Source organism: Anser anser (assembly GCF_964211835.1).
Source record: "Anser anser genome assembly, contig: HAP1_SCAFFOLD_233, whole genome shotgun sequence".
NCBI lineage: Eukaryota > Metazoa > Chordata > Aves > Anseriformes > Anatidae > Anser > Anser anser.
This window is the reverse complement of record NW_028154196.1, coordinates 1-22,781: the sequence shown is the minus strand read 5'-3', so window position 1 is coordinate 22,781 and position 22,781 is coordinate 1. Positions and strand designations below refer to the sequence as shown.

At 44.2% G+C, this 22,781-nt stretch overlaps 1 protein-coding gene and 1 long non-coding RNA gene across 2 annotated transcripts; both read right to left on the bottom strand.

The window, feature by feature from the left end:
- Positions 1-6,837: 6,837 nt before the first annotated feature.
- On the bottom strand, positions 6,838-12,235 carry LOC310890378. The gene is made up of 3 exons (XR_014577227.1): positions 11,310-12,235; positions 9,820-9,862; positions 6,838-8,243 (listed from the first exon to the last, which is right to left on the bottom strand). It is a non-coding gene; the product is annotated as an uncharacterized lncRNA (long non-coding RNA).
- Positions 12,236-12,486: 251 nt separating this feature from the next.
- On the bottom strand, positions 12,487-20,986 carry LOC310890377 (ubiquitin carboxyl-terminal hydrolase 42-like). The gene is made up of 9 exons (XM_083852728.1): positions 18,596-20,986; positions 17,506-17,743; positions 16,599-16,799; positions 15,411-15,521; positions 15,148-15,250; positions 14,917-14,984; positions 14,690-14,760; positions 14,073-14,155; positions 12,487-12,840 (listed from the first exon to the last, which is right to left on the bottom strand). Exons 1-9 carry the CDS (start codon positions 19,334-19,336, stop codon positions 12,720-12,722), a joined length of 1,737 nt encoding a protein of 578 aa, XP_083708854.1. The 5' UTR covers positions 19,337-20,986; the 3' UTR covers positions 12,487-12,719.
- Between the last annotated feature and the right edge of the window lie 1,795 nt (positions 20,987-22,781).

The window sequence follows — 22,781 nt, the reverse complement described above, 5'->3', positions numbered from 1 at the left end:
TTTCTTGGCACTGCTGAGACTTTCCTTGTACCAGTTTGCACTGCTTTGCTTTGCCTTGCTCTGGGTTGCCTTTCCTGGCCATGCTTTTTCAGGCCACGCTTTCCTTTGTTTTGCTTCGCTTTGTATTCCTGCCACGGCTTTGCTTTACCTTCTCTGCTCTGCTTTGCTTTTCCTACGCCTGCTGTGCTTTGCCTTGCCTCCTCAAACTGCTTTCTTTCTTTTGCTCTACATTTCCTGGTACTGCTTTGCTTTTCCTTGTGCTACTTTCCTTTGCTTTGCTCTGCCTTGCACTGCTTTGCCTTTCCTGGACACGCTTTACTTTGCTTTTCCTGGCCCTGCTTTGCTTGGTCTTTTTTTTGCATTTTTTTTTGTTTGTTTGTTTGTTTTTTTTAATATAGTTACACATTCATTGCATTGCTTTGTTTTATTTTTGGACCTCTTTGCTTTGGTTTTCCTGGCCGCGCTTTGCTTTGCCTGGCCCTGCTTGTCATTTCTTTTCCTTATGCCGCATTCTTTTCCCTAGCAGGGCTTTGCTTTGCCTTGCTCGGCTTTGCCTCCACTGGCCATGTTTTCTTTTGCTTTTCAGACCACGCTTTCCTTTGTTTTGCTTTGCTTTGTATTCCTGCCACGGCTTTGCTTTACCTTCTCTGCTCCGCTTTGCTTTTCCTACCCCTGCTCTGCTTTGCCTTGCCTCCAACTGCTTTCTTTACTTTGCTCTACGTTTCCTGGCACTGCTGGGACTTTCCTTGTACAAGTTTGCACTGCTTTGCTTTGCCTTGCACTGCGTTGCCTTTCCTGGCCATGCTTTTTCCGGCCACGCTTTCCTTTGTCTTGCTTCGCTTCGTATTCCTGGCACCTCTTGGTTTTACCTTCTCTGCTCTGCTCTGCTTGTCCTACCGCTGATGTGCTTTGCCTCGCCTCAAACTGCTTTCTTTACTTTGCTCTACGTTTCCTGGCACTGCTGGGACTTTCCTTGTACAAGTTTGCACTGCTTTGCTTTGCCTTGCTCTGCGTTGCCTTTCCTGGCCATGCTTTTTCGGGCCACGCTTTCCTTTGTCTTGCTTCGCTTCGTATTCCTGGCACCTCTTGGTTTTACTTTCCCTGCTCTGCTCTGCTTTTCCTACCCCTGCTCTGCTTTGCCTTGCCTCAAACTGCTTTCGTTACTTTGCTCTACGTTTCCTGGCCCTGCTGGGACTTTCCTCGTACAAGTTTGCACTGCTTTGCTTTGCCTTGCACTGCTTTGCCTGCACTGGCTATGTTTTCTTTTGCTTTTTCAGGCCATGCTTTCCTTTGTCTTGCTTCACTTCGCTTTGTATTCCTGGCACCTCTAGGTTTTACTTTCTCTGTTCTGCTTTGCCTTGCCTCAAACTGTTTTCTTTACGTTGCTCTACATTTCCTGGCCCTGCTGGGACTTTCCTTGTACGAGTTTGCACTGCTTTGCTTTGCCTTGCTCTGCTTTGCCTTTCCTGGCCGTCCTTTTTCCGGCCACGCTTTCCTTTGTTTAGCTTCGCTTTGTATTCCTGGCGCCTCTTGGTTTTACTTTCTCTGCTCTGCTCTGTTTTTCCTACCCCTGCTGTGCTTTGCCTTGCCTCCTCAAACTGCTTTCTTTCTTTTGCTCTACATTTCCTGGTACTGCTTTGCTTTTCCTTGTGCTACTTTCCTTTGCTTTGCTCTGCCTTGCACCGCTTTGCCTTTCCTGGACACGCTTTTCTTTGCTTTTCCTGGCCCTGCTTTGCTTGGTCTTTTTTTTGCATTTTTTTGTTTTGTTTGTTTGTTTGTTTTATTTTAATATAGATACATTTTCATTGCATTGCTTTGTTTTATTTTTGGACCTTTTTGCTTTGGTCTTCCTGGCCGCGCTTTGCTTTTCCTGGCCATGCTTTTTCAGGCCATGCTTTCCTTTGTCTTGCTTCGCTTCGCTTTGTATTCCTGGCACCTCTTGGTTTTACTTTCTCTGCTCTGCTTTGCCTCGCCTCAAACTGCTTTCGTTACTTTGCTCTACGTTTCCTGGCCCTGCTGGGACTTTCCTTGTACGAGTTTGCACTGCTTTGCTTTGCCTTGCACTGCTTTGCCTTTCCTGGCCATGCTTTTTCAGGCCATGCTTTCCTTTGTTTTGCTTTGCTTCGTATTCCTGCCACGGCTTTGCTTTACCTTCTCTGCTCTGCTTTGCTTTTCCTACCCCTGCTGTGCTTTGTCTCACCTCAAACTGCTTTCTTTACTTTGCTCTACGTTTCCTGGCACTGCTGGGACTTTCTTGTACGAGTTTGCACTGCTTCGCTTTGCCTTGCTCTGCGTTGCCTTTCCTGGCCATGCTTTTTCAGGCCATGCTTTCCTTTGTTTTTCTTTGCTTTGTATTCCTGGCACTGCTTTGCTTTTCCTTCTCTACGTTGCTTTCTTTTCCTACCCCTGCTGTGCTTTGCCTTGCCTCCTCAAACTGCTTTCTTTCTTTTGCTCTACATTTCCTGGCACTGCTTTGCTTTTCCTTGTGCTACTTTCCTTTGCTTTGCTCTGCCTTGCACTGCTTTGCCTTTCCTGGACACGCTTTACTTTGCTTTTCCTGGCCCTGCTTTGCTTGTTGGTTTTTTTTGCCTTTTATTTTATTTTATTTTATTTTATTTTTTTTACTTTAGATACATATTCATTGCATTGCTTTGTTTTATTTTTGGACCTTTTGGCTTTGGTTTTCCTCGCCGCGCTTTGCTTTTCCTGGCCATGCTTTTTCAGGCCACGCTTTCCTTTGTTTTCCTTTGCTTCGTATACTTGCCACGGCTTTGCTTTACCTTCTCTGCTCTGCTTTGCTTTTCCTACCCCTGCTGTGCTTTGTCTTGCCTCCTCAAACTGCTTTCTTTACTTTGCTCTACCTTTCCTGGCACTGCTGGGACTTTCCTTGTACCAGTTTGCACTGCTTTGCTTTGCCTTGCTCTGCGTTGCCTTTCCTGGCCATGCTTTTTCAGGCCATGCTTTCCTTTGTTTTCCTTTGCTTCGTATGCCTGGCACCTCTTGGTTTTACTTTCTCTGCTCTGCTTTGCTTTTCCTACCCCTGCTGTGCTTTGCCTCGCCTCCAACTGCTTTCGTTACTTTGCTCTACGTTTCCTGGCACTGCTGGGGCTTTCCTTGTGCCAGTTTGCACTGCTTTCCTTTGCCTTGCTCTGCGTTGCCTTTCCTGGCCATGCTTTTTCAGGCCATGCTTTCCTTTGTTTTCCTTTGCTTCATATTCCTGCCACGGCTTTCCTTTACCTTCTCTGCTCTGCTTTGCTTTTCCTACCCCTGCTGTGCTTTGCCTTGCCTCAAACTGCTTTCGTTACTTTGCTCTACCTTTCCTGGCCCTGCTGGGACTTTCCTTGTACCAGTTTACACTGCTTTGCTTTGCCTTGCTCTGCTTTGCCTTTCCTGGCCATGCTTTTTCAGGCCATGCTTTCCTTTGTTTTCCTTTGCTTCGTATTCCTGGCGCCTCTTGGTTTTACCTTCTATGCTCTGCTTTGCTTTTCCTACCCCTGCTGTGCTTTGCCATGCCTCCTCAAACCGCTTTCGTTACTTTGCTCTACCTTTCCTGGCACTGCTGGGACTTTCCTTGTACCAGTTTGCACTGCTTTGCTTTGCCTTGCTCGGCTTTCCTCTTCATTGCTCTGCTCTCCTGTGCTGCGCTAGGCTTCCTTTGCAGACCGTCCCGACGATTTTGCCGATGAGGCGATCGGTATATTTAGGACCGCATAAACCCTCAGGCACACAGCTGGGCCTCCCCGCAGCCCGGACACTGTCCCCTCGCAACTCGAGGGTCGGGGCAGCAGGCCTGGCCACCCGGCATGGTCAGTTCTGTGGCCCCAGCCGTGTGGCCTGCCGCTAGGCGGTCCCCACAGCTACCCTTCCAGGGACGGTGTTGGGTGAGGTTTTCAACGACGATAAGTACAGTGGAAGAAAGGCAACAATAAATCAATCAATCAATCAATAGATAAGTAAATATAAACCCAGGTAAAGCAAGACATGGTTCTTGCCCACTGCCACGGCGGACTATGAGGTGTCAAGGAGGCCGGGGAGCGGGCGAGCAGGGTACAGCCACCGTCCGAGTCTGGCCGCCAGCTCTACCCGGCATGAGGGCCCTGCGGTCTTTGCCCCGCAGACACTGGGAACCGGCAGGAGGGCTGGCCGCCAGCTCCTTACATTTGCTTCGCTTCTCTTTGTTTTTCCTTGCTCTGCTTTGCTTTGCTCTGCTCTTCAGGGCACAGTTTTGCTTTTCCTTCTCTGCTTTCCTCTGCTGTTCCTGCCCCTGCTTTGCTTTGCTTTGCCTCAGATTGCTTTGCTTTGCTTTGTTTGCTTTGTCTTTCCTGGCAATGCTTTGCTTTTCCTCGTGCTACTTCACTTTGCTTTGCTTTGCCTTGCTCTGCTTTGCCTCCACTGGCCATGTGTTCTTTTGCTTTTTCAGGCCACACTTTCTTTTGTCGTGCTTTGCTTCGCTTTCTATTCCTGGCACCTCTTGGTTTTACTGTCTCTGCTCTGCTTTGCCTTGCCTCCAACTGCTTTCTTATTTTGCTATACGTTTCCTGGCACTGCTGGGACTTTCCTTGTACAAGTTTGCACTGCTTCGCTTTGCACTGCTTCGCTTTGCCTTGCTCTGCGTTGCCTTTCCTGACCATGCTTTTTCAGGCCGTGCTTTCCTTTGGTTTGCTTTGCTTTGTATTCCTGCCATGGCTTTGCTTTACTTTCTCTGCTCTGCTTTTCTTTGCTCTGCCTTGCACTGCTTTGCCTTTCCTGGACATGCTTTACTTTGCTTTTCCTGGCCCTGCTTTCCTTGGGTTTTTTTGTCCTTTTTTTTTTTTTTTTTTATAGGTACATATTCATTGCATTGCTTTGTTTTATTTTTGGACCTTTTTTGCTTTGCTTTTCTGTCCGCGCTTTGCTTTTTGAATATCCCACGCAGGTGACTGGGTGCTCTGGGGAGATCTTTGGCTGCCTCAGCAAATTGCTTGTGCAGCACGGGGAGGTGCTTTTGCGTACCAAGGATGTGATGGGTGTACCAGAGTGATGCTTGGGGATCCCGGGTATCTACCTCTCCTACCCCAGGGACAAGTTAGGGTACTCCACAGAGGTCTCTGCATGCTTCACAGAGGTGCTTTTTGAACGACCGAGATGCTGAAAGAACTTGCTTGGGAGCTCTGGACGGATGTCAAAGTACCTTGGGATGTGCTTGGGTTCCCTGGGGAGATGTTTCAATAATGCTGCAGTGGGGTGCCTGAGTGCTGTGGGGAGATGCGTGGGTTCTCCAGGAAGATGCTTGCGTTCTCGGGGGGTTATGCTTGTGTGCCTCAGGGAAATAGCCGTGTTCCTGGGGAAATGCTTTGCTGCTGCTGGGGAATCGTAGAATCATAGAATAGCCCGAGTTGGAAGGGACCCATAAGGATGATCAAGTCCAACCCCTGGCACCGCACAGGTCTACCCAAAATGCTTGGGTCCTTAAAAGGGTCATGTTTGGATGCCCTACAATGATGCTTGGGTGCTCCAGAGAGATGCCTGGCTGAGCCGGGCAGAACCTTGTGAGCTCAGGGTGATGTTGGGATCTCCTGGAAGGTGCTGGAATGCTCTTGGATGATGCCTCACAGGTAGAATGTAGTGCTTAGGTGTCCTGGGGAGATGCTTGTCTACTCCAACACAAGGCTTGTGTGCCCTGGGGAAAATCTCGGTGATTTCAAGAGGTGCTTATGTTCCTTGGCGAGAGGCTTGGGTGTCGTGGAGAGTGCTCCAGGAAGATGCTTGTATTCCCAAGGGAGACTGGTTCTTTCCCTAGGGAGGTTCATGTCTTCTCTAGGGAGGTGCCTGAATGCTCCTTGGACATGCTCGTGTACTCTGGGGAGCTGCTTGGGTACTCCTAGTACAATATGGTTGGGTGCTCTGGGGAGATGCTTGGGTGCTCCCAAGATGGGGAATGGTCTGGGGAATGTTTGGCTGCACCTTAGAGCACAAAAATCTATCCCCTAATCACACAAAGCTCTGCCCCAGGCACCCAAGCATCTCCCTGCAGCACAGAAGCACCTCCCTGCAATACCCAAGCACCTCATTGCACCTCACACAGGAACCTTCCCACCACAGTCCTACATCTGACTGGAGAACCCAAGCATCTCCCCAGGGCACCAAAACACCACCTGGGGCACACAAACATCCCACTGGACATGGGAAGCACCTCCCTTGGCACCCAAGAGCTTCTGAGGGCTGCACAAGTACCTACCAGGGTCATTCAAGTATGTCCCCGTGCTCATGCACGCACCCCCCCAGGGGACACAGATACCAAAGAGCAGGAACTAAGCATCTCCCCACAGCACTCCAGCATCTCCCTGGAGCCAAGCATCACACAAAAAGCACCCAACCATCTCCCTGGAGCACCCAAAATCCTCCCTGGAGAAACACAGCTTTACCCTGGATCAAACTAGCCTCTCCCTTGGGCACACAACCACATCTCCTAGGGTACACAAGCATCCCCAAATAGCACTCAAGCATTTCTCTGGAGCCACCAAGAAACAGCCAGGATCACCAATCCATCTTCCTGAGACATCCAAAAAAATCTCTGCATCACCCAGCTGTCTTCTTGGAGAAACCAAGCATCTCCCTGCACACCCAGGGAGTATCTGGACACAGCAGCTAAGAAGCCTGGGGAGCACCCAGATTCTTCTTGCCATAGCCAAGAACTTCCATCGAGCAAGAAAGCAGCTCCTGAGTCCCGCGGGCACCTTCTCAGGCACCCAGGCATCATCTCTGCACTGGGATGAGCACACAAGCATCTCCTCCCCACATTGGTTCCTGGACCATTCAGGCTCGCACTGCACTTCAGCCCCTGCTCCATTGCGCACTCACCTCCCTGTCCTGCCCTGCTCTGCCCTCTGCTGCCTGCTGCCAGGGGCTTCCATCCCGACTGGGGCCTGCCTGCAACCAGGGGCCTTTTATCCTGACTGGGCTGCCATGTCACGGCCCCACTGTGACGCCTGGATGACACAGCCACCGCTGCCCATTGTGACACCTGGGTGACACAGCCACCGCTGCCCTCCTGCCTACTGGGACACCACTCAGTATCTATTTCCTCGGACTCACAGGTTTGTCAGTGACAGTTAAATTTAAGATAATTTATCAGATTCACCCCCAGAAAAAAAATATTTCTGGCAACTTCCGTAAACCTCAACAAGATAACAAATGCCAAATCATTCTTGAAGTTTTAGTCTGAAGTGTTGGTGTTTATATTTCTTTGTGTTTTTCTTGTCAGTGTTTAGCATGCTTTTCCTTTCTTGTTCAAGTTTGAAGTTACACACATATGCTTTCCTCTTTCTCTAGCTTGGAAAGTTCTCTTCTAAAAAGATCTTCTATTTCTAGCTGCTTTCTCTACTCTTCTGTTAAGAATCCTCATGGTTCATGTCTTGTCCTTGTCTCTATGTTTGCTTGGTCAGCTCTGTGTCTCAGCACTTGTGCTTATTACCATAGAATTGTCAAATCCTTTAGGCTGGAAAAGAGCTCTGAGGTCATCAAGTCCAAGCGCTAACCCAGCCCTGCCAAGTCTACCACTAAACCACGTCCCCAAGCACCACATCTACATGTCTTTTGCAGAGCTGCAGGGACGGTGATTCAACTCCTTCCCTGGGCAGCCTCTTCCAAGGACTCACAATCCTTTCAGGGAAGAATTTTTTCCTCATATCCACCCCATGCCTTCCTGGGTGAAACTTGAGGCCAATTCCTCTTCTCCTGTTGCTTGCTGCTTGGGAGAAAGGCCAACCCCCACGCTGCTACAACCTCTAAGAGGGAGTTGTGGAGAACAATAAGGTCTTGTGGAGTAATTGCTTAAAGTGACTAGGAAAATTAAACTAACATTCACATTTTAAAGAAACTGTAGAGAATTGAGGAGGCTTTCAGGGTATGCTATAGCAGCATTACCTGAGTGTTCCCTAGGCTTCCACCCTTACATGTTACCGCACTGGGGGAACCTGGTGTGCTGACTGTAAGGAACAGCACGGAGCATGGATTAGCATGGATTATAACCGCTCTTGCAAGTGACCTTCTTTTAAGCACAACAGTTTAAATGATCAGGTTACAGAGAAAACCCTTTCACTGAAAAATAGATTCAATAAGGACTTGTGGCTTACCAGTTTCATTTCAAAACCCAAGTTGTTGGGTTTGATGGAAAAATGGTTGGTTTGGATGGTAAAAAGGTCGTCCGTTTTGATGGTAGGTTTAGTCTGAGTATTGAAGGCTTCCATCAGTAAGCTCTGCATCTGAAAGACAAAGGGAAGAAATGTCATTCCCTGTTGTGATACTCAACATGGAACTGTCTGGCTCAGTGGTTTTCTTTCTAAAGAGAGAAGTCACAACCCTGCACATGGCTTGATCTGCTCTCTGACTACAGGGCTGAACTGACTGTTGAAGGCAGCTTCCAAAGCCCTCCCATTAAACTGACTGCATTTCAGTTCCATGCTAAAATTGGTCAACTGTACAGAATATTAGGACAAAGGTACCTGCTTTGATAGCAAATGGTAGACCTTAGGTAAGTTACATTCATTTGAAGGTTTGACTGGACGGCATCCTTGTTTTACTAGTGATCTTGTGGTCAAGCTGACCAAATCCTAGCCACAGAACAGAAGCGTTCAGAAACTGGCTAGAGAGAGCACTTATTAGAGAGAGCAGGAATTTAACTGCTTTAACGCTGCTCTTTCTCTCACGTATCTGGGATTTCCTTAAATCACAAATTATCACTAGCTATCCTTGTTAATTTATTCAAAGTAACATGAGTCCAGGTGAAAAGGCACACTCTAACAAGTCCTCAGTTGTTCCTAGTCTGCTCCTAGCTTACTTGAGAGGTTCAATACAGTTAAAAATAAATAAATAAATAAATAACCTGCTGAAGTAGCCTTTTTTCAGATTAGATTCCACCATTCAGAAAATCCTGCTTAAGAGACGTTTTTTCTTTTCTTTGAAAGACTGACCTTCCCCCACATGAAACTAATTAGTATCTTCAGGCTTGATGAAATACATGAATTTCTCAATTTACCAAAATTGCTTTGCACAGCCCTCCTATCCTGCTTATGTTTCAAGCAGCGTATCTAAGTGGGGTACTGTTGGGGTGCATCTCTTTCACTCATGTAGCCCAGTGATCCCAATGCCCTGGACTTGTGTAATGTGTGCAAGACATTTACTTTCTCCCTATACTTTTGACTGGTTTAGAAAAAGCGAGTTCGCCATCTGCTGGCCAGAGAATTCACCGAAGCCCAAAGAGCATTAGAGCAGACGCATTTTCTTCTGTGCTGTTCCTGATTTATCAGCTAGAAGAGACACTTACAGTTTAGTACAATCAGGATTCTTTTGACATTAGTAGCATAAAAAGTCTATTTTTGCAACACTAGTATTTGAAAGACCTCTGTTCAGTCCCTAATTTTGTTCTTGATAATGGGACAGATTGTATTAATGTTTGCAAGAATGTGTGAACAACCAGCCTCCCCTCCATGTCGTATTTTAAGATTAAAACTTGTGGTCGTCCCTGTCTCAAAATACAGACATGCTTTGCAACAATCGCACTCCCTCTTTAGCTTGAAGGAACTTGTCAGTGCCAGAATCTACTGACTATGGCAATTTACTTCATCATCCAAACCGGGCAGAATTTTTGAAAACCTCTTGCAAGATTTCACTTCTCCAAACATTATGTAGAAGACATTCAGCTGTAAAGCAAGAAGATGAAGTCCTTTGTTTCCTATGCCAGAATGACATTTTCAACACTGAACAGGATTGTCACCGTTAACTGGTTGTTAAGTTGTGGCTAGGTATAAAATGTAGAAAATGTTTAAAAATAAAACTTGCCTATGGATAGTGAACTGTCTTCTTTGGGGATTACTTCAGTTACCTGTAAGAGGAAAACAGATGATTTGGGGGGGTTGTTTGTTTTTAAGAACGGGTGCAGTCTTGCCAGTAATTTAGCTGGTATTTTTCAAAGTGACCTCTTAGAAACTTTACAGCTCTGTTGAATCAACATGTCTCTAACCCTACAATTAAATAATGCTAAAAGATGCAGCAATTTATCTTCCTGCAAGTGCTTATTAAGATATCTGAGTAACTGCGACCGTGGCTTCATCACAGATATATATATATATATTTAATACTACACACTTCTGCTCAGAAAGAAAATCACGGAAAATGTAAAATTTCATTTGAGATGTTGAATTTGTTGCAGTGTGAGATCTTCTTCATCACATGATTCTATTCTTAATTAAACCATATTATCTACTGAGAGACCAAGATTACGACAAGAACAGCACAGAGTTCAGCATGAAGCCAATCAGGAGCTCAAATTTGTACTTATTTTTTTGTAAGGAGATGTACCAAGCTGGCTTTTTTATTGTTTCATCAGCACATTTCTAAGCCTATACGAGCAGGGAAAAAAAAAAAAAAAAAAAAACAACAAGTAGAACAATTGCAGGGCTCCTCAGTTTACAGCATGAGGTCGCTTTTTCCAGGTGAAAAGCGGAGCCATAAGTGGCAGTACACTAAAGCCCTGGCACGTTGAGATCCAAGAGGAGAGCTGTTTGGCCCTCCTTTTCACTCCTGGGAACCACATACCTCAAAACCCACAGACTATGGGATATATCTCAGAGAAATCTTGGGAAAGGAGAGCATGAAGAGCATGTTTGTAAATTTATTTCTCCCTGGGCTTCTTCTGCTTCTCCAAGAAATACTTGTTTGAATATAACTTTGGCAGCAGTACTTATGCTGTTTTGCACCCACCACATTTAAAACTCCTACAAAAAACTGAAAAGTTAGACTGAAAAGCATCTCTTTCCGTTCTACTTTGTAAAGCCGCATGTTTTCCTCATGCAAAACAACAGGGGAATGGAAGCTAGAAAAGGAAATGCTGAATGTAAAACAAAACAGACCAAACCTCAGCCCTCCAGGACAAAAGCCGATAACTAAGTCCTTTCTAACATGCTGATTAGGTTTCAAGAGGATACCGCTTTAAATAAGCGTAATTGTGTGTCCATAGGCAGAAGCTGAATAATGACAGGATGAATATCTATACTTAATTTTTTGTTACTGTCTTCCTGTAGCACACAGGGACTTGTTACGTTTAGGGAAAATGCTAACCTAATGGAGGGTTTAAACCATAAGCTAGTTTGTTATACCAAAATGACTGAGAGAACAAAGCATAAAGTGTTTTCAGATTTCTAGTACACCTTGATTGCTATCCATTAAACTTAAGACAGGTTAAACAAAGCACAGGAAATAAGAGAACTCCTAGTCCCACAACTGGCAAATTGTGCGCACACTTTCCGTTCCTGAGAAAATAATACACAAACCTGAAAAATGCATTTAACTGAGAAATGAAGACATCCCCGTCCTATTGGAAGACTAAGGTGACAGCTCTTGGGCTCAGTGATTTTCAGATAAGCTCCAGTCTTCAACTTGCAGACACCAGTGACAGCTCCTTTTTTCGGATTGAAAGGGAAAATGTTTCAACAACACATTGAAAACATACTTAAGGGACAAGAAACAAAATCAAGACTGCAGTGAGAAGGAAAACAGAAAAACAATACTGGGAAAAAAAAAAAAGAGAAAAGAGAAAAGACCTTGGTCTTTGTATCGACCAACGAGATAAGCCTTACACATTTTTAAGTTTATTTTTGACGATTGATTGATGCGTTACCAGATATTAAGTACTATTCAAGAGCAAATATTAACACTAGTAAGAATAAATCCGATCCACCAGCCCTTATTCAAAATACATCAATTTCTAATTTGGAGATAACGTCTCTCTGACAAGGAAGTAGAAAAGCTGTAAATACCGATATAGTTTCCTCTCCCGATGTTCCATATACATACCGACGCTGTTCCTACACCTACACTCTGAGCATAAATTTATGTTGACATGAGTATCGGGTGTTATTTCTGTTTGCCTTGAGAGACTCTCCTCCTGTCCACTGAAAAGTAAACTCAAGATTCCAGATCAGTTAAAACAGTTGCTAGCCCCCCATTCAGAGTTCTGCAGCAGCAGTGTTCAGATTTTTCAGCAGTCTCTTTACAAAATGACCACTTATAAGTGTACAAAAACACTTATCACCTAGCTTCTCAGTAGGTACACGTTTGGCCTCTCTTAAGCAGAGAGTCAATCACAGCTTAAGATTTTATACAAGATCCCATTTTCAAGTTTGGGATTATTTCAGAAAATCTTTTTGCCTAGAAACAGTACTACTAGTAACACTTTAACTGGTTTGCCAGCACAACCTTTTACCCTGTTAGAAATGATGTTGACTTCTACCTTCATGTAGCATACATAGTGTCCTGTGCGACAGTTGATTCCATGATGCACCAGCACCGCATATAAGGCATAGAGGAGTGGTTCTCCACTTGATTGAGACATGTAGGCTTGGAGGTCCAAATATTCAGGATATTTTACCTCCTAAAGAGAGACCAAGAAGATAGAAAAATTATATCAGAGTACTTCGCAGACTAGCCAGAGAAAAACACTTCCAAAAAACAGAGACTGGAATTATATGAATATATCTCTTGATTCACTAAAAATAAGTCTTCCCATAAGCAACGTTTAATACTAGAAGTTGCAGACAACTGTTTCCTGATGAATTAGCCTTCTCAGAGGAAAGTTTATGCTTCTTGTCAAGCAGGAACTTTACTGATATTAAGAGAAAAATGAAAAAAAGAGAAAATGAAAATAAAAGCAGACCATTTCTCTATATTCTTAAGGTATATTCTTAATATAGCTTGTTGATCTTTCCACCTGTGAAATCTGCAAATCTTTTCAGTGATATTGTGAGAACGTTGGAAGAACGGTGTACGGTAAATCTCTTGGATGCAGGAACCATCTTTTTACACCTTAAAAACAAGCAGAGACAAGTGTTTGAAAGCATCTTCTTTTTCGCCCCCAAAACAAACTCCTTTTAATGTCTCACGCATGCTTATGCTATTTGAATGATATTTACTTGCATCATATGTTTGGTTTTTTCTTTTCATAAACCCATTCACTGCATGTCACGTTTGTTAATACAGAGAAGAAGGTAAGTTTTACCAACAACTCAGAGCACAGCGGGAACAGGAATCTCTCATGAAAGCGTATTACCAGGGAGTTATAAAATATAAACAAAAAATATTAAAAATGAGTTATATATAAGACTAATAACAGTTATCAGCAATGGAAAAAGTACTGTACATGTGCAAGGCCTTTCCTTTTAAGCTCACAAAAAGACAGAAAATTCTGGCTTTAAGTGTGACTGAACCGATCACACCTCAAAGAGCACATTAAGGAAAGACCATGCAATTCAGATGTGAGGTGCTATTACAGTTCTTTCTCTTCCTCAGACATCACTTATGAGAATCCTGAATACGCTGCATGTTGCTTTCTAGGATCCGCAGGCCAAGACGAACCTGGGATTAAATTGCTTTAATAACCTATTGGACGCTCTTGATTCGACACCCTAATTTCCTTAGTATCCGACAACAAGAAGTGGATACTGCATTTTTCATTTAGAGGGGTCAGGCATGAATCCTACAGAACTGAGCCGGGCACTCTGTGCTTTTCTGAGGGGATGTTTGACTAACAGCTTGTTTTGCCAAACCATCTTATGCAAATGTTCAATTGTTTCTCACATACGTAGAAACATCTTACATATTGATCAGCACAGAGAGCGCCTGAACTCAATAGGCTTTCCCTGTGCACGGGTTAGGCTTAAGGGAGCTCATTTCAGGCATTAGTCCACATCGACAGGTTTCACAGTTCAAGAGCTGTGCAAGACGCTGTTTAGTGAGCCAGCACAGGCTGCTAACATTCATTACCACGGAGCCAGCTCACATTCCCTGACACTCAATCTAACTTTGTTTCACAGTGAACGCTGGGACCTGCAGGAACCTGCTGCTGCCTTCCACTCCAAATCATTCTCCATAGCTCCTTGCTTCAGCTCACCACTACTACGAAATGAAGCAACAACAACAACAACAACAAAGCTGCGTCTCCTTATTTCTAAATGAAGTTAAAGGATAACTTACGCTCTAAGTCATGTAATATATAAAACTAATATCTAGTATTAAGACATAATTAGTAATGATCTTACTCGCTACATTTATAGCAATTCTCTCCATCCAGCTCTTCAGGTTTCACAAATAGTTCTAGAGCTCTGGTAACAGATGAAACCGCCTAGAGGAGCGAGAAAGAAGAGCGTAAAGTCACTGTAAATTCAAAATTCCAGAGACGCACTAGGAGTTTATAAGAGAACCTGACTAATACATACTTAAGCGATCTACTATGAGCACTGTCAAGAAGGAGGCAGAAAGAGCATGCTCAGCGTTTACCTCACCTGGAAGTCATTCTACTTTGAAACAAATCATTTTCCAGTAACGCAGACAGCATCTATAGTGTGCTTTGTCATCAATACCGGCAACAAATCCAGCAGTCTAACAATTAGATGTATATTGAGGTAGAACAACAAAGAAGTGTGACAGTATTATACTTTGTGCAGCAATAAAATTCTTTCCCCTTAAACCCAATGCAGACGTGGAGACTATTTACAGGGGTTCCACAGAAGGACAAAGTCCAATCCACTTTCTAACCACCACCAAGCTCTTATATTTTAACATTGTACGTGGTTTGGTTTTTTAAGTTAAACAAGTTTAATTTAGAAAGTTATACATGTACTTAAACATCATAAATTATATTTACAAAACCTCCTACCTTTACATCCAAAGTGATATCAAGAAATGCCTCATACGTATCCGAAACTGCTTTGCAATTCAAGCACTTCACTGGAAGCAAAATATAAATGCTTAACAACACGTGAAGGAGAGTAACTGTCCACATTCAAGTTGTCGATAGATACTACTTCAGACAAACTACAGACTGCTTTACTACCGACAAAAGACACAGATCAGTTCTAAGGACAGGAATATTTTTAAAAGTACCTCTTGATCTTAGAAATCCTCCAAATATTTGATGAATGGTGGTGGTAGCTTGAGAAGATCTGTCCAATCTGGAAATAAATTATAATCAGACCTCAGAAGATTTAAGGCACACAGTTAACTCTTCAAAGAGTTTTATGAAAACCAAGGATGACCTAGACTTTCAGTTTTGATAGTAAATAAAGGCCTAAAAGGTGCTAGAGAACGTATAAAAGTGAATTTGTTTATGCTTACTTGGTGCTTCCATTCAAGCACACTTCCTGCATAGCATCAACAGTATAGCGCAAGAACTCGTGTGCGTCTTCTTGACTGCCAAAACGGAAATGTTGTCCTATTCCTAAATAAGAAGATGATAGTATTTACCTCATTTAAAAATGAAGTAATTCTCCTGTTTCTAAAATCTCTCTTCTTTATAGTGTTAAAACCATTTATACACATCAAATAATTATTTGAAGATTACAAGATGCTGAAAAAGAAACACATCTGAAGCCACTTACGACTGAGATTATTGATAACACGCGTAGGCTCGATGGCATCAACAGTGCAACGCAGGGCCTGGTTAATGTGAGTCTCCATCGTGCACATCATGCAAAAATCTTGTTCACGACCTGAAGAGTGAAAGAAGAAAGCATCCCAGTCTAGCGAAACAGACATAACTACAAACAAACATATAAGTAACATTTAAACTATAGATACAATATCCACTCTCCTTGTCCCAACAGCCTCCTAACATTTCATTTCACACAACTTTATAGAATAAAAATATCCATTAAGCCTGTATTCAAGTGCATTTTGTGATGAGAAATCTAAAAGACTACTGCAAAGTCACGTTTGTAAAGGCTGACAGGAATGTGAACTCCACAGGTTGCAAAATGTATGAGGAAAGAATATTTGACGTTGATGATACAGCATTAAGAGAATGTGGGTTATTTTCAGCACAGTGCTGTCAGGTGAGCTTCATGATACAGAGCTATGAGTCCTTTGGGAGAAAGGAAAAATTACAGTAATGTATGTAATAGTACTTCTGCCCTCCTTTTTTCAACAGGATTCTTAACTGAAACGATTTCTATATACAGGAAGAAAACAGTTAAATTTCTAGGTATCGATACAAAGATACCAGCCTAAAAAGCATACAGGTTTAGTACAACATTTACTTTATAGTACAACATTTTATTTAGGACAAAATCAGTCTAGATTTTAATTCAGTCCCACAAAAAAATCTAGTCGTGTTCATAACAGCTCATATTGCTTTCTAGGTTTTTTTTTTTTTTTTTTTTTTTAATTGGTTCAACAACAAACAGACCCTTTATTGTAGTGCATTATGGAACCTCGGCTGTGCAGACTAAAGACCTATGATGCCAACATCCTAAATTTTATTGCCTTTCTAGCAGCAGGAAGCCCAAATAGCCCAAATGCCAAATGTTCATTAAATGCATTACTGTCCAATGCACTTCATTATTCCCATGAAGCAAGAAAAGATCCTTTTAAAAAAACAAACAAACAAACAAAACACATGGTGCATTAAACGCACTCCATATGCTATTCCGAGCCTGCTGCTAATACAATGCTCAAAGCCAGCTTCTACAGGTAAAATCAGGCAAGTAAGTTTGTCTCACAGAATCACTGCTGTTCTTTCACCTTCACAGCTATCCAATAGATTTAAAATACTGTTAGAAAGTACTCACATGACTGGCTGTGCTCAAGAGAAAGCATGTAATTGGCAAGTGGGGGGGTGTAGGTCAAACACTGTAGAGTAGCATTAAGAAAACACGTGTTGCCAAGATTGTACAGGCCAACTCCAACACTTTGTGTTTCTTGCCAATCCATACGTATCTTCTCAGGTGGAAAAAGAATCCTTTGTGGCGGAGCAATTCCATCATTAACAACTGCAAGAAAGTTATATTTAAAAAGAGATTTTGTTTGTTTGTTTCTAAGAAAGGTATTAAGTATATATAGGTATAGTGAATATATAAAGTATATATAGGCATAGTAAAAATACTATTCTGCAGGAGCACCTAGAGGAACTAGCTACAATCCAAAACAGAAAAACTTATTGCAGACACCTTTAATACCGCCATATTCAAATTGGCTGGTCAACACAACGTTTTGGGAAAAAAAAGTTTAGTCAACCATTTTAATTTTTTCCTTATTATATGCTTTTTTCCTTATTATAACTTCAACCACAAACTTAGACTTGAAATTATATGGTAATAAATGCAAGGACAATGTAAAAACAAATAACTAGGAATGACGGTACCCCTACAAATATCAGATCTTTTCCTGAGCAATCTTAGCATTCAAAAACCTGTGAATAATGGAACCTGTGAATAGCAACAATCAAACACTTTTCTTTGCAAAACAGAAAAGATATGGATGAATCTGTGCATTACAAAATGCTCCCCATATTTCTCTGTCGACTGTAAATATATCAAAATTAATTTCTGTAACGTCAGTCACTTCAGTTGCCTTAGGAGAATCGCTTTGGAAGTCTTTATTCACAGTAGTCCCGTTCTCTATCAGTGCAACAAGTAAGAACTGCACTTTCTACTTTTGTTTTGAAGAAAACAGAGGCAGGATAAAGCGCACACTTACTTAGATCTCTTTGGGCAAAAGGCTTAGATTTTTCAGAGGATCTACAATAAATAGCACCTCCACATCCTTGGGCCACAGAGACTTGGCTTGAATCTTCTGCAGGTGGTATCCGGCCCCAGTTTGCGGTGCGTGACATCGGTTTTTTAGTACTCGGTTTCTTGGATTTGCCAGACCGCCTTGAAGATGGCTTTTTAGACTTTGAAGATTTGGGCTTGTTAACTATGGTCATTGTTCTCATCTGCGGCAGAGACAAATGTTCTGGCTGACGTAAGAATACCAAGAAGCATTCCAAGAAGAAAAGAGTAGTACAAGTCCTGTCACTTAATCTCAAAGAAACGGCCTTTAAGAACTAAATTGCTGGTATGAATGATTTAAAAGGAATCCCCAAAACTAAACACACAAAGGAAAAATTTCCATCAAAACTCTATCAGTATTACTTTTAGCTTCTGCAGAACTAGTGGCTGATGCCATTTCTTTCACTTTCGTAGGATTTTAATCCATTACAACTCTGGAGTCTTTTTAATATAAAAATGCAAATGACATTCTCTGAGGGGAATCAGTTATTTATTGCATTTTTGGAGCTTTGCAATTATCTATTAATTATTACCTATTATCTAATAGATAATGGTTGCGATTTATATATAATTGTTGCTCACGCTAGTAATGGAGCACTATTACTTTACTGCCTGCGCTTTTCTGCTTCGTGTGCACAAAGGTACCTGCATTTCGCTGCTACTTTACTTCTGTCTTTCCAGGGCTCACCCTCTACCTCACTGTCTACTGCACCAGTCATGATGGCTTTGTTGTGATTCTATAATGAGCCTAGCTTTTGAATACACTTTTTCTGGGCGTCACTTTGTGATAGCAAGTTAATTTGTGAGGGCTTATCACCTATGACCTGCTTCTCAGTAGGTACACGTTTGGCCTCTCTTAAGCAGAGAGTCAATCACAGCTTAAGATTTTGTCCAAGATGCCATTCACAAAACTGAGTTTAACCTTGACAGAACTGAGTTTAACCTTTAAACCTGAAGCTCCGTTAAAGAATAAAGCAGCACCCAAGCCAGGAAATAGAAGTTAATCGTCACTTTACCCTGAAACGCACGTAAAGCCAGTGAGCTATTCTGTGCTGGCAGGATTGCTGCCGGGATGGCCGACGAGGCGGCGGGCACAGGGGGCCACAGGTCCTGCTCCCCGGGGCCACAGGTCCTGTCACAGGGGGCTGCCGGGGGTCTCCAGGCGCCGGGAACAGCGGCAACAGCGGGGACAGAGGGGACAGCAGCGACAGCAGCCGCCACCTCAGCCGAGGCCGTCTCCACAACTGCCACAACGGCCTCGGAACGCCGCCCAACTCGGAGCTCCAGCGTGACGCCTTTTCAACCTGGCCGCGGTGCTCACGGCTAAAAGCAGAGCGTTTCCTCCGGCGTGTCTTTACTGTCGGTGCCGGACCGGCCCTCACCCCGAGCTCTCCCTGCCGGGAGGGCTTTGCGGTTGGGGTTTCCCTCCCGCCGCCGCCGCGGGCAGGCCCCGCGCGCAAGCTGTCCGCGCTGGGGAGCGGCATGTCGCCCGCGGCGAGAGCCAGAGGGCGCAACACGAAAAAACCCCGACACGAAAAAGCCCCGACGTGCGGGCGAGGCGGCGGGGAGACGGCTCTGAGGGAGCGGCCGCTTCGCCCCGCCGTCCTCCTCCCCTCCCGGGCCGCCCCGCCGAGACCCGTGCGCCTCAGGTGCTGCCCTGAGAGGGCGCTCGGGCACTGGGACAGCTGCCCAGGGCAATGGTCATGGCACCGAGCCTGACGGGGGTCCAGAAGTGTTTGAACAATGCTCTCAGACATAGGCTCTGCTTTTGGGGTGGTCCTGTGTGGAGCCAGGAGTTGGACTCGCTCATTATTGTGAGCCCTTTCCACCTTGGGATGTTCTCTGATTCTAGGTCAGCAATCCATTATCTGATGAGAGGTGTGGAGTCATTCGAAGGGAAGAGAGACCAAAACACTTCTGGTTTCCAGAAGCGGGTATTTGGTAACCAAAGCGATGATTCCTTTTCTTCTAGAGCAAGTAGCAGCAGGGATCCGCTTTACAATAGGCTGGCAACAAGGAAACAAAGAATTGCAAACAAGACGTAGGACTTGAGCAGCAGCTTGTATACATGCATCAACTTATAAATGAGCACACAGCTGAGCGATAATGCAAAAATTGGACAAACTAAGTGAAGACGTTAACTGTAAATTTTATAGGTACACACTTTACTATGACGTAAGAACTGGGCAAGACCTTTCAGGGAAAAGAGTTGTTGGCATGTAATTTGAAGTAAGCTTCAAATCCCAGAGGATGATTTTGTTGGAACTTTATTCAGCTGAAAACGTGGAAGCCTTGTTTCTGCTTGTGTTAGTTACAGCTCCAGTTTACTTTGGTTGGGAGGGAAGGCATTCCAGGCTAACGTGCTGTACCTGTTCCTTCAGCTCATTGTCCATAAACGGAGGAGCAAATGAAATTCTTTGAATCTCCATTAAACGCAGCACTACAAAGTGGAGTAGAGGGCGATCTAGCACTTAATTTTTCTGTAAGCAGAAAACCCAACAGAATCTCCACAACAGTTTTCAAATCTTGTCCTGCAGTAAATGACCAGCTGAGTGAAGCTTGCATTTAGAGTATGTGCTCCTACATTAGATGGAAATAGCTTTTCCTCTTCAGAAGTGCAACTGAGTGGTGAACTGGCAGCTACGTAGGGAACTAGTTGTGCCAAAGGGTTTGTGTTGAACGCACAGAAAAATATGCAGGTCCCAACAGTAAAGGATTGTCTGTAGGCATCACACTGAGTACAGATGTTATCCGCAGGTTCGTGCCCAGTGCACCGCGCCAATTATTCACCCAGAGTTGGAATGCACACCAAGGTCTTTTAATTACATAATTAATTACAGAACTCTGCAGAGTCAGGTACTTGGCTATCTTTCGCAAAGCAAGCACACCTCTGACTCGAATCACCGTCATTCATACACAGGAAATTTGTGAAAACTCTCTCTTTGGCTCCTTTTGATTGGTTATTACAGCTCACCTAACTTATCTCTACTGAGCTTGCGCATTACAGAGGAACACCGGGGGGGAGGGGGTACAGGAGGAGGGGGACACACACCGAATCCCACATTAGCAAGGATTAGCATTTTGACAGGTGTGATTTCTAATGTGTTAACCCTTAATGACCCTTAATGAGCAAAAGGTTACTATAGGTCAGTCTGGAGCTGGTTTTCTCCTTGTTTTTTCCCTTTTATCCCTTCTCTTCCTTGCTTCTCCTTGTGGAGTAATTGCCTTAAATGACTAGGCATTATAAGCACCCCTCCATCCCAAAAGCTACCCGCCTCCAAGGTGCAACCACCCCTCACTGAGCACATCCTCTGAATTTCTCGGAGCCTGTACCTTTAAACGCAAGCGAGGTAATTTCTACCAATCACAACCAAGATACGCATGACTGGAGTCACTCAAGCTCCACCTAAAAGATAGAAAATAATATCAATTGGCTTAAGAGAAAGGGAATGGGCTGCAACCTGGGCTGCAACAACCCCAAGCAGAGCTACAGGCTGGGAGATGAGTGGCTGGAAAGCTGCCTGGCCGAGAAGGACCTGGGAGTATTGGTGGATAGTCGGCTGAATATGAGCCAGCAGTGTGCCCAGGTGGCCAAGAAGGCCAACGGCATCCTGGCCTGTATAAGAAGCAGTGTGGCCAGCAGGTCGAGGGAAGTGATTGTGCCCCTGTACTCGGCTCTGGTGAGGCCGCACCTCGAGTACTGTGTTCAGTTTTGGGCCCCTCGCTACAGGAAGGACATGGACGTGCTCGAGCGAGTCCAGAGAAGGGCGACCAAGCTGGTGAGGGGTCTGGAGAACAAGTCTTACGAGGAGCGGCTGAGGGAGCTGGGCTTGTTCAGCCTGGAGAAGAGGAGGCTCAGGGGCGACCTCATCGCTCTCTACAGTTACCTGAAAGGAGGCTGTAGAGAGGTGGGGGTTGGTCTATTCTCCCACATGCCTGGTGACAGGACGAGGGGGAATGGGCTAAAGTTGCGACAGGGGAGTTTTAGGTTGGATGTTAGGAAGTACTTCTTTACCGAAAGGGTTATTAAGCATTGGAACGGGCTGCCCAGGGAGGTGGTGGAGTCACCATCCCTGGAGGTCTTTAAAAGACGTTTAGATGTAGAGCTTGGGGATATGGTTTAGTGGAGTACTTAGTGTTAGGTCGGAGGTTGGACTCGATGATCTTGAGGTCTCTTCCAACCTAGAAAAATCTGTGAATCTGTGAATCTGTGAATCTGTGAATGTTGGGGGAGATACTGTCACGAAGGATACCTTCTGACATCAGTCGACAGGCTGAGCCTCTCATCCCCCCCCCCCCCCCCGCCCACTGGGATGCTGCGAGGTAAGATCTGAACGCTTGGTTATACCAGGCGTCTCCACGGAAACTTAGAAATCTCTAGCGTCTTTATGCTTTTTAACGTCTTAATACCTAGGCCGTGTACCTGTGCATTTCATGCATGCTAGCTTGCTTTTGCAGACAGTGAATTTATCACTGGCAATCCAAAGGACCTGTGTATCTGTTGCCGTAATAAACTGCACTTAATTGCATTGTTCCTGGCCGTGACAGTTCTCCTTGAACGCGACTAGAGCGAGGGCGTGCTGCGTTGGTGGTGGATCCGTGGCCGTGATAGTTCAGTACCCTGAAGCCGACCGCACCCGTAACGGTCAATCGGCTACACCCCTTAATGCGACACTACTAAAGGAAGAAGATGACAGGGCTTGCACGCATCGCATTAGGCTTTGCATGTGAAAACACCCCCAAATAATTTCACATGCATTTAACGTTTTTAAAGGGAAAAAACCAGGAAGGTGTAGTCCTTCTGTAAGCTACAGCTCTTGATAGTTAAGGCATCAGCATTCATTCCTTTGCTTGACAACAAACTATGAACATACAGAAGAGTTAAATATTTTCATTGCATTCTTAAAGGTGATTTTTCAGACTTGTGCTTCAGTTGTTGGAGTTGAAGAAATCGGTAGACGCCCTTACTTTTACGTTAAGACCAAAATCTTTATCTAAGATTGTGTCATCTAACACAACTATACTCCCACCCCCACATGCTTTTTGGAACTTCTGAAAGATCTTTCTGCAGTCCCACTCTGATGGTCTTTCAGTAACATACAAACTGCCGTGGCAGATTCTGTTACGGTGCTTTTCTATTGACAGTGTGCATAACACTCAAGGTAAAGCCCCTCATTTTGCAGTGGGGACATAAAGTGTTTC

What these genes read in the sequence shown, in the direction of transcription:
- LOC310890377 (XM_083852728.1), bottom strand. Translation starts at nt 19,336, where the DNA reads ATGTCTGAGAGCATTGTTCAAACACTTCTGGACCCCCGTCAGGCTCGG. An exon ending in AGGATTTCTAAGATCAAGAG is followed by an intron (nt 14,761 to 14,916) that starts GTACTTTTAAAA and finishes TTTTGCTTCCAG; the next exon opens with TGAAGTGCTTGAATTGCAAA. An exon ending in ATATCACTTTGGATGTAAAG is followed by an intron (nt 14,156 to 14,689) that starts GTAGGAGGTTTT and finishes TCGCTCCTCTAG; the next exon opens with GCGGTTTCATCTGTTACCAG.